Raw genomic sequence first — 12,078 nt, 5'->3', positions numbered from 1 at the left:
TTCTTAGAACAGTATTATATTGTGTCCAATACAATCTCAATGTCTAGTCTGAACAAAGTGAATCTGGAATAAATGTGATTTAAAATTCACATTTACAGATGTGTCAATACATGAAAGAAGTAGTACAATCAATTCAATGAAGAGATCAAAGCAGATGTTTTATGAAATTGATGAGTCAATTTAATATCATCAAAACTTGTCACTGCAGACATAGTGCCACTACATACTTGCAAATATAACAAGAGTGATACAGACATGTTTCTACACCAAATTATTAATTTTACAATTACAGTACATTTCATGCAATTGAGCACTGTTGTGCAAAGTACTTTTCTTGAGTTACTATAAAATGTATACAATTATAGCATCTGAGTGTTTCTAGTTTAACAACAGCATTAAGTCCTCAGAGGTTAATATATACCTCATTTTCCTAAAGTTTATTAAATGGACTTGAAAAATGTTATTATAGACTTTAGCTTGCACAAAGTCTATAAATGACAGGATCAGTGTATGACACCTTACTACATACCAAATAAATGCTTTATCACATTCAGTCCTCACAACAGCCCTGTGAATATGGTGCATTGTGTCCATTTTACAGAAGAGGAAACTTAGGCTTAGAAATGTTAAATTATGTCTCTAAGATGACAGGGCTACTAAATGCCAGAACCTAGACTCAAACCCAGATCCTATCTCTAGAGTCCAAGCTCTGCACTTCTTCTGATTAACTATCTTTCATAAATGACACTAACTGGAAAAGAATTCTCATCTGAATAAAAATCAATTATCTATAATAAAGTATAAATTAGAATTTTATTTTGAAATGACCGCTAATTTTGAATCTTTTGAACACGTTAGTACCCAGATCCTAATATCCATGGTTGTTCCAATCCCTACAATAAACTCAAAAGTCTAAGGCAACCAGTAAATAAATATTGTGACCCTACTATACGAGGCACTGTGAACATAACAGTGAATTATAAAGATGTAGGACCTTATCCTCATGATTCCCAATTTCTTTCTTAGGTCTTAGAATTAAAACAGAGATGAGGAAAAAATAATAACTTCATTACCAACTAAACTGGGGGAAGGGTGAGAATTAAGCTTTTTTTTTTTTACTTAAAAAATTAATAGTGAAGCAGCATTTTTATATTTAAAACAAATGGTAAATGACTAAGTTACTCACCATAAACCACCCAGAGACCACCTAGAGGAAGGTAATGATTCAAATTTGAAAATTACTGATTCACAAGAATGAATTTGCCAATGGATTCTTTCAGCCAAGAAGCAACTCAAAAAATGTATGTGTCCTGGTCAGGTGGCTCAGTTGGTTGGAGCATCATCCTGTACACCAAAAGGTTGCGGTTCAACTTCCGTTCAGGGCACATTCCTAGGTTTGGGGTTCAGTCCTCAGTCGGGGAGTTTATGGGAGACAACTGATTTATGTTTCTCTCTCACATGGATCTTTCTCTTCCATTCTCTCCCTTCCTCTCTCTAATATCAATAAACATATCCTCTGGTGAGGTTAAAAAAAATTATACTTCTTACTTTCACCAATGTAAAAATACCAATTTCTATTACATGACAATCAGATACACACACACCATTTTATCCCCTATTTAAAGGGTAGGGGGAGAAAAACTAGGTTACAATATATAATCTACACTTTGTACACACTGTAATAAAATGAAGTAAAAGATGACCTATGTACTTGAAAAATCTCAGGTATACTTCACTTTCACACATTATACAGTTTACGCTCTTTCATAAGCAGAATTTGGTATTTGCTACATCACCCAAGAAATATGATTTTTGAGGTATTTTATGGTGGTGCTGCCAGCCAAGGGAAACAGCAGGGCCTCATGAACACCGACAGGCGTCTTTGCTGACTAGCAGTCCTGGGCAAGCAGAGCACAGACCTAGCAGAAGCCCTCTGCGGATCCTGCAGCCCATCCTCTCCCTTTTCTGACAAGCTGAAGAGGCCCTGTAAAAACCCTCACTGGAAGCTGAGGACTGGATTCAAGTTTCCTCATTTACATAGGGCCACAATCTGTTCTTGAATATCTCTTACCCACCCACCCCCAAACCCCTTTCTTTCATCTAATTTTCATATTTTCTCCACTCCCACCTTTCTAATCCATCATAATTCCACCCCCGCTACTTCCCAGTAGCAGGTAATTTTGTGTTGTGGCCAAGTAGCAGAGGGGTAGGGTCAGCCAACTGAAGCTCTCTGGACTTGTGGTGTGATAGCAAAAATAAACTGAACACTTTCCCCTACACTAGCAAGTTCTAGTGTAGAGGTTTAAAGTTCAAGTATGGCTTTCACACAACTCCTTCAACAGAGGTCAGGAATCAGCAATACACTTCTGGGAAGGGGAAACTGACCACCCTAGTCCATGGAATACTGACCACTCACCATCACTCCAACTTCTCTCCCTAAAATGTCATGTCCCACCAGGGGGCCTGAGAAGGTTCTTCCCAATCCTGAGGATTGACTAGGCCAGAGGGAAACATGGTCTAATCTTTGGGAAAAGAGTTCCCCCAACTCTATACTCTCCAATAAAATAGGAAGCTATCTTTCAGTATTTTTAGACTGCTTAAAATTTACAGACTGCTCTTATATACTAGTATACTTCCTTTTTAATATGAAAATGTATTAAAACAAAACAAGAATATGAAATCACAGTATCAGAACTCTACTAAATTTAATTCTTTAAACTGTTTCCAAGAGATATTCAATAATGAAACAATATGAAAGCAGATTCCATCTGCTGAGTCCATTAACATGCCAATGATCATAAGCAATTGATGTGGCAATAGAGAATCATTCAAATATCTACCTTCCAGATGTATCTATTTTCTAGAGAAAAAGAAAATCTTTATCAAGACTGACCCACTGCCTAACTTAATGAAACCAAGGTGCTTTTGTTATAAACTCTGGCATTTCCCACTTTATGAACAGGGAGTAGCAGAAAATATACAATCATTCAGTAACTACTTTAATAGGTTCCTACTCTCTACTCTGTATTACTGAACAGAATGAAATATTTATGGTCAAGTAACTATAAAGCAAACCATCATACTTTAACATGCATTTTCCTGTATATGCTCACCTACATAAACACACACAAACACACTAAGAATATGTATTTTATTAATTTGCCATGCTATTTCACTGACTTTAAATACCAAAAAGTTAACCTTGCCTACAACTAAAACCATGTAAAAGAAATAATCTTGAAGAAGAAAAATCATGAACTTCATGGTCCACACCCAAAAATAAAAATGATTAAATGCAACAGAAAGACAGAAGTTAAGACAATAAATTGATACTAAAAGTAAAAAGGTTACAATGACTAAGGTACCTTTTAGCACTAGTTGACAATTTAGCAGCTGTTTTGCTGGATAGTTTCCCCTCCTTTTTCTTGGGCTGAACTTGTTCTCTTTCTGGTTCCTGCTGAACACTTTCACGTTGGTCTCCATCAGAACTTCCTCCACTAGTGCTGGGACTGTCATCAACTCTTTGGGCCTCAGTGGACATTTTAGATCCTAATTTAAAGAAGCAAAAAACATTTATTTAGTTGTGGGAAAACTATTAACAAGGTGCCTCGAAAATAGAGAAGAAATGAGCCTCAAAGTAGAAAAAGTAAAGCTAATATAAAATGAATAAATTGGTCATTTACAAAACAGCTTTGGGAATTAACAAAACTTTAATCCACTGAAAATATACTGAGAAGAGAAATGAAAACATATAAAATATATAAACAAAATGTTCACAGCAACATTATTCATAGAGAAAACAATTCAAACGTCTATTAACTGATGAATGAATAAACCAAATGTGATATATCCACATAATAAATACTACTCAGCCACATAAAGGAATGAAGCACAGTATCCACATGCTACACCATGGATGAACTTTGAAAACATATGCTAAGTAAAAGAAGCCAGTCACAAAGGACCATAAACTGTATGATTCCACTTATATGAATGTCCAGAATAAGCAAATCCACAGAGACAGAAAAGTGATGAGTGGATGCCAGGGACTAAGAGTGAGGGAAGAATGGGGAAGAACTGCTAATAGGTACAAAATTTCCTTTGGGGTGGTGAAAATGTTCCAAAATTAGTTAATGGTGATCTTGCACAACTGTACATACTCTATAAACCAGAGTTATACATTTTAAAAGGGTGAATTTTATAGTATGTGAATTATCTATATATATAAAAAGCCAGCAACCGGAACACTGTAACGACCAAATGACCGGTCGCTATGACACCCACTGCGGCCAGCCAGCAAACCTGCCTGATTTGGGGTGGGGCCGGCCAGCCAACTTCCCGCAGCCTCTCCCCCGAGCCAGCCCTGCTGCCAGTCGGCCTCTCCCACCTGATCAAGGGCGGGGCAGCAGGCCAACCCCTGCGCAGCCCCTCCCCCTGGCCAGCCCCGCCCCTGATCGCCCCCCCCCACCCCCGCGGCCCCCCCCATCCCATCGGCTCATGGAGCCTCCCCCCAGCTGGCCCCAAACCAAATCGGCCCCACACACACCAATTGGGGGCAGGGTCAGCCAACCACCCACAGCCCCTCCCCACGGCTGGTCCCAAGCCCAATCAGCCCCCACCACCCCAATCGGCCCACGGCCCCTCCCCCCAGCCAGCTTTGCCCCCGATTGCCCCCCCCAACTCTGATGAGGGACAAGGCCAGCTGCTACCGCCTGTGGCCCCTCCCCTGATTGGCCCACACACACACCAATCGGGAGCAAGGACCACCGGCCAATCGCCCACGGCTCCTCCCCTCTGGCCGGCACGGCCCTGATTGGGCCCCGATAGGGGCAGGCTGGCCAGCCAACCTCCCGCCATCTCCTCCTCCCAACAGGCCCAGCCCCTATCCGCCCCAATTGGGGCCGGGCCAGCCGGTCCCCACCTGTGCACAAATTCATGCACTGGGCCTCTAGTACTCAATAAAGCTGTTACCATAAAAAAAAAAAAAAAAAATGAGGGCCCACTTTCCACTAGGCTCTGTGCTAGGCAATTTGGTCCCACAAACATGAGAAATTTAGTCTAATGGGTAAACCAACTTGCTAAATGCTATCAGGTTAGTAAAAAACAGCTACAGGAACAGGAAAACGAGGGACACTTTCCCATCCACATACAATGAACACATGCTCAGGACAGGGCTAAGGTTAAAATCTTTTCAACTAATAGATGGTTTTCAGTAACCTTTGTGATAACAGAAGAACACAGAGGCCTGCATGATTCTAAATAAAAACTGAACCGTATAATGGTGTCAGCATCGATCCAGCAATATACCAGCAACCATGTTTCACAAGAGACGGAGACTGTATTAAGACACTGAAGGATTCCTTTTTTCCCCCAGTCTCAATGAAATATCCCTCAAGGCTTTCAAATTCCCTTTGCTCTGAGTTCATGTTCCCCAAGCAGCTCTGATTGCCAACTCAATTTCCTCAGTACCTTGATACGTAAGTAGCTGTTATAATCTAAATAGCAGACATTAAAAAAAACTGCAGTAAGTGAAAAGGAATATCCCCTCTCATCTGTCATTCTATCATAATTAATTCCTGAATTTGAATACTAGAATATATCCCTTAAGACCCAACTAGCTTAGAGTGTACAGACAAATCCAAAACTAACCTGACAAAGCTGATGTCTAGAATCTAAAAGGGCCCTGTGCTCACCACATTACTGTCACTTAATAACCACTTTGAGCACAATATAACTACCTTCTCAAGCACTTTTCTTTAAAAAAAAAAAAAAAAAAAAAAACTGAACTAGATACCTATAAGAAGTGACCTTACCAACACAAAATATACCTTTAAAAATCACAAATAAATGAAACAAATTCCTTTTGAAAAGATACTGTATTTCTCCTAACCAAATTAGGACTTGAAATAAACTATATTTGATCAAGGATAATTATTAATATGTAAAGGATGCCTCAAATAAAGCACTGTTTTTTATTATTATAATTAGCCCAAATGTATAGCTAGTTGACAATGATGAAAATCCATCATCACCAAAGATTCAACTTGTAGCTTGCTCTATCAAAGAGATTTCATATTACAGACCTTTAATGGATTAAAATTTTTATGGTAAGACATACCAAAGAGTATTGCAAGAGAATGGAAAATTCAGGAAGCACAGAGAGGTGAAGAGTCCAAAGAAAATACAGAATGCTTTCAATGAGATAGCACACAAATACACCACCACCACCCCTCTCAACTCCAACAGCTCTCATCCCCCATCCCCCAAGCCAAACCAAAATAGGTCTGCCCAAGCAGCTCTGAAACACACTGACAGGGTATCTGACTGCTTTTCTACCTCGGCTGTAAATGGGGAGCATCAGTCTCCACAGCTGTGACATCTTTTATGAGCACTTAATATGAGACTTTAATCTATTAAAGTCACTTAATAGAATACTGAAATTTTATATCAGTATGTTTCACATCTAGCTCTAACAGTCCTAACATATTTCTCGCTTTCTTTCCTTCATTTTAATTTCATTTTAATTCTCATCCTTGGACTCAAGATTGTTCTCAGCTTATTTCTTTCAGTTACAATATATCAGAAGTTTAAAACCTTGTAAGTATGTACATAATAGTATTTAGATAGAGCAGATGTGCATGGAGTCAGAAAGAGAAAAATTCTCGGGGAAAGGCCCTAGGATATTACAAAATGCTACCGGCAATATTTTAAGCAATGTGAAATGAGTGAGAAATCACTTTATACATCTTAAACCAGAAGCAATTCATTACATGATAAATACATGGAAACCTAAATGAAGTAAATTTGTTACTAAAGGTGGAGCTTCGGTTTAATAAACTATGTCTAGAGTTTCATTATATTTGTATATTTCATTAGTTATAAAGCTACATATTCTTCTTAATAGTCTTATTTACGTGCATTTACACACTATCTAACAATGCCATGCGTATATAATATTCAGTGATATAATTAATATGAGCTATAAACTGAAACCCAAATTTCATAAACTGCTGCAGAATAGCAGGGGACTATTAAAAATACTATTTAAAATACCCAACTAGATGTATAACATATAGTTTCAGAAAAAAGAAAAAAAATCCTTCCACTTTTGACATAAGATACTTATTTCATCCAAATCTTCACCTAGGAATGGTAAATTCATCTGAGGTCACTAGTAACCACTACAGAACCTTTTAGAAACAAAGTTTTCATATCTTTTTTTAAATATTGAGAGCAAGGAAAATTTCTGCTGTTTTGTTTTTTGAATGACTAATTACAGAAAAAGTGTTTAAAAAAATTATTACACCATCCAAGCAGCAACTTATTTCTATGACAAAAATATTCTATAAGCATTTTAATTAGTTATAAGTATGAAGTTGGTGTTTGTCTAAAGTGCAAATGAATAAAAATTCCTGAATTAAAACTCTTTTGCCCTGGCCCAGTAGCTCAGTTGGTTAGGGTGGCCCATACCCTAAGATTTCAGGTTTGATAGTAGGTCAGAGCACAGCAAGAATCAACCAATGAATGCATAAATAAGTGGAACAACAAATCCATGTTTCTTTCTCAAAAAATCAATCAATAAATTTTAAAAACTCTTTAAATGTTTTCTAAAAGCATCATTTTAAAATTTTCTTTAAGATTAGTTCCTAAATAGCTACTTTGATCCAAACATCTAATCTAGAGGGAAGATAAATTTAAATTCCAGGTCTATAAATAGAGCTACTGATCAATGTTAGTTTCGAAGATATTAAGGTATTTCAATTTATATTTTTACTTTGGACTCAGTGTAAAACTTGGTTTCTAAACATAAAATAGTAAGGTAGACTTTCTTCAAATATGTGCTAAATTATTGATATTGTTCCTTCTTCAACACACAAATTACCTAAACCTGTATTAGCTATGTACTCTCTGTTGGAATTATAGTCCTGGAAATCAGCAACATATAGTGAATGAAACTCACATGTTCCATAAAAATGAAATGATTTGGTTATAAATATTATTGATAACATAAAAGCAACTAAATTCACTCCATAAATCCGGATTACTGTCCAGATAAGCCTTATAACTGTATCTTACGGTATAAAACTGCAAATGCAAGTGTTCTTTGGAGCTTTTAAAACAGGAAAACGCTTAATTCTGTGATCTGATATCCCTCTGTCTTCCTACTCACGTTTCTAAACTTTTCTAAAATGTAAAATAATTTATATTATATGCAAAACATCTAGCAATATCCAGCTTTTAACTTATGTGTAAAGATATACACACAGGAAATAATTATGGAACATCGATTTTTTGAGAAAGATGCTATGTTCTGGGGAAGATAGAATGGGGTATGACATTATATGAAAACCCTCCATCAAGGGCATCTGCCCATATACCAAGGAGCTTCCAAACTGTCTGAATAAACACAAATATTTAGATTCCAAGGTCCAGACTGAATTATCCCATATTCAAAAACATACTTTTTAAAGAACCATGGATTTTTAAAAAAAAATAATTTTTAAGGTAAATCGCAGCACTTCCTTTTGTACTTTAAAAAAATTTTAGTAGACTCTCAAGTATACACGATACAAAACGATGAATCTTGAAAACATGCAAGTAGGTCTAACAGTCACGGAGCCTAGGATGATGTCTTTCTAAACCGGCCTTAATTTCCTTAAGGGAAGATGGATTGGACATTTCTGGTTTGGTCGTAAAGGGGGGGTGGGGTGGGGGGAGCCACAAGAAGCTACGCTTTATCTTCATTAGAAATGGTAAAGGGCAAAAGGATCAAAACATTATGAGAGAAGAGAGGGGGAGAAGAGGAGGTGGGGAGGGGGGCAGAGGGATTCTAGTTTCCAACCAGGCCAGTGGGGGCTGCAGAGAAGAGACCAGAGGGGGGAAAATGGGCTTCAGCTCCAAAGTGTGACAAGCGCTGGGCTTCACAAAAGACCAATACAACACACACTCCACACCAGTGCACACACAACCCCCCCCCCCCCCACCGCCCCAAGGTCCTCCCCGGGCGGCCCTCGGGGGTGCGGCGGCGGCACCGGCCAGGAGGGACACCATGTGCAGCAATTATGCAATTAGGGAAAATAGCAAAAGATCAAGCCGGGCACTTTCCACCGTGACATTTATCCTGTACTTTTGCAAAGACTTAGTTCCAGGATGCGGCTGGGAGAGGGAAGGGGCTGGAAGGGTGGCGAAGGATGGGGAACTGAGAACAGAAGAGGGTAGAAGATGGGTAGGGAGGGGAGAGCAGAAGGGGGGCGGAGGTGGAAGGGAAGGAGGGGGAGGGGTGGAAAGGGCGAGAAACCGGGGCAGGAGGCTCGAGGGAGGGGGCGCAGGGAATGGGCACGCGGGGGAGCGGGCAGGGAAGGAACTAGGGCGCGATCGGCGTGAGCAGAGACCTGCGACGTGGAGGGGAAGGTGGGGGGTCGCTCGCCAAAGAGAGGACGCCCGAGGGTGGGGGGGGGCCCGATGCGACCAGAGCGAATACCTGAGGGAGGGGCGCCGCGCAGGTCGGGGGCTCCAGCCCAAGCGCGGGGAGAGAGAGCGGCGGAGGCGTGGGGAGGAGGACAGGGGAGGCCCCGAGTACTGGGTGTCCCCGCAGACCGTCTAGTCACCGAGAGCCGGACCACGCACCGGACCGCCCGGCCACGCCTGTCCCCGCCGCGGTCGCGCCCGCCCAGACTCACCCTCCGCGCCGCCGCCGCCGCCGCCCCCAGCCGTCCCAGCTCCGGCTCCCGAGGCTGCTGCCCCCCGCTGCTGCGGTGGTCGCCCCTGAGTCCTGGAAAGTGAAGCTACCGCCTCCAAGAGCCGCTGCCTCCGCCCGGCCGTCCGCGCGCGCGCCCGCCAGTGCGCGTGCCCGCGCGCCTGCCCGGGAGAGACCGCGAGAGCGCGAGCCCCACGTCGGCCGCGCCGCGCGCGCCTCCCGCCCCCCCGTCCGCCCCGCCCTCCTCCTCCCGGCGCGCGACCGCGAGGGGCGGGGCGAGCGCGCGCGCACGGGGGGGCTACCCCGCCTGCCGGGCGCGGGGGGACGGGAAGGTGGCGTGGAAAAGTAAAGTGACAGCCGAGTCCCGCGGGCGGGCAGCGGTCGGGGTGGGCGAGGAACGCCCCACATTAAAGAGACGGCAGGGACCGGGAGGGGTGAGGGAAACCGAGGCTGACGGGACGACTCGAGGGAGGGGACGCGGGGACCTTGACGGGCACGCGCATTAAAGGGAAATACTGGCTGGGGGTGGGAGTTTCCCCCAAGACCAAGCTGGGGGAGGGGTTGTACCCCGATCCCCTGCAGCCCGCGGCCTCACACTTGCCCCAGAGCGTTCGCAGAGTGGCTGCAGGGTCTGACCCTGTTGACACGCTAAACAGAACCCGGACCCGTGGTGCCCACATGCACCCAAGATGAGAAAACTTCGCGCTGGCCTGGAAAGTTCGCCCAGGCTGAGCCCCTCTCTGCACCCTGCATTGCAACACGAAGGTCCCTCTGCCTTTGGCCTGAGCCTGGCCCAGAATGTACAACTGTAGCCATTTAGCCCTAGGATATGGGGGGAAGAGGAGAGGAGCACTAACAGTGCGCATGGAAAGCTGCCTAATGCCCAGTTGAAAAGTATGGAAACCGTAGCAGCTCTATGGGTGACCCAGAGAATGTTAAGTTTCCCTAGAATCTTCACCCCCAAATAACCATTTAAACACACACACACACACACACACACACACACACACACACACACACAACTACCCCTGCATTGCAAACTCAACTTCCACAAAATTTCCCCCACCCCAGCTCCTCTTACCAGCTGAGTGCTATCGCTACTGCCAACCCTCTCCTATATGGAAAGAGCTGTCACTTGTACGTGTACTGCCCAGACCCCGCAGAGCCCACCCTAGCACAAGCAGCCTACGGAAGTCAGTGCAGTAACACCCCAGGGACAGGAGCAAGTCAGGATCCATGCATATGTCGGGAAATGAAAATCCTCTTATCAAATGCCTTCTTCAAGAATTGACTGTTTCTTTATAACATTCCTGAAAATTGCCAAAAACAAGTATTGGCTTCCAGCGTCCATAAATAACATTGAGGAATAAGTAGGTGCGCTCTTGTGTATCACTTCCATGTATCACTCAAGGTTGTGAACAGGCCCCGTTACCCTTGAATTCTAAAATATATATTGGAAGATTAGAAATTTGCATATCCTGGGATCATCATCAATTACATGGCCCTCTACACCTCTCACATGGTACAATATATTAGTAGGAAAACATGACGTAACACACCAAGTTTGCTTTTTAATATTTCAAATGTGACCAAAATAGAGAATTTCATAGACTGCCTAAAATGTGTGCATACTTCATTTCACCTCATGAAACCTTTGTGCATTAATATTTTCATTTCAGTGATTGTGTTTCAATATGTTTTGCAATTGTTTGGTAGGGATAAATGACTGAATCCCCATTTCCTAGGTCTCCATGCTTTTCTCCACATAAACTGCTCTTACGTATACTCTTAGGTATATATCCTGTTAGTTTTTGCTCGTTCACAATGAATATTTTATAAGGAAGTTCTCTTCTGTTACAGAAAGTATCAAAGTTGCTTTTTAGTCCTGGTCATTGGCGGCTGGGGGCCAGGGATACAGCAAGGTCAACTTCCAACTTTATGAAGGGATTGGAAGGGTTTTACTGCTTCAACACTGAAGCTGTGGTTGCTACAGTACTTCATTTATCTGGAGATGTCTTAACTGCTATATGCCATTTACTGAGTTTAAGAAGGTACAATACAAATCAGAGTTACCTTTTTCATTGATTCAAGAACTATATATTGAGTAACACACACTGTCTCTAGATGGATGAGATATGGCATTGAGTAAAAGAGGAAACTCCATGTCCTGGACCCTTCTCTTTGTTTTATACAGGACATCCAATTCATCAGCAAATGCTGTTGACTCTGCCTTCATAAACATATCCTGAAAGTACCCACTTCCTCCTACCATACGGTATGGAACATAGGTCTCTCGTCAGGACCTCCAGTGGCTTCTCATCCTAGAGCAGCAGCCAAAGTCCTGACAATGGCTACATGACCCTACCTGATCTGCCCACCGT

General features: G+C 42.4%; 1 protein-coding gene across 2 annotated transcripts in view; it reads right to left on the bottom strand.

Moving 5' to 3' along the window:
- The window catches only part of LOC308252076 (ubiquitin-conjugating enzyme E2 E2), a 258,291-nt gene extending 248,472 nt beyond the window's left edge, over nucleotides 1-9,819 (bottom strand). Inside the window, exons 1-2 of one of the 2 annotated variants that reach the window (XM_080676061.1) lie at nucleotides 9,681-9,819; nucleotides 3,366-3,549 (exon numbers count right to left, since the gene is read on the bottom strand). In XM_080676061.1, coding sequence (XP_080532187.1) covers nucleotides 3,366-3,541 — 176 coding nt within the window. In that variant the 5' untranslated portion in view covers nucleotides 3,542-3,549; nucleotides 9,681-9,819. The other variant, XM_080676060.1, reaches the window with a different exon arrangement.
- Between the last annotated feature and the right edge of the window lie 2,259 nt (nucleotides 9,820-12,078).

Source organism: Plecotus auritus, assembly GCF_963455305.1.
Source record: "Plecotus auritus genome assembly, chromosome: 6".
NCBI lineage: Eukaryota > Metazoa > Chordata > Mammalia > Chiroptera > Vespertilionidae > Plecotus > Plecotus auritus.
The sequence above is the reverse complement of the archived record's forward strand: the minus strand, read 5'-3'. Positions and strand labels throughout refer to the sequence as shown.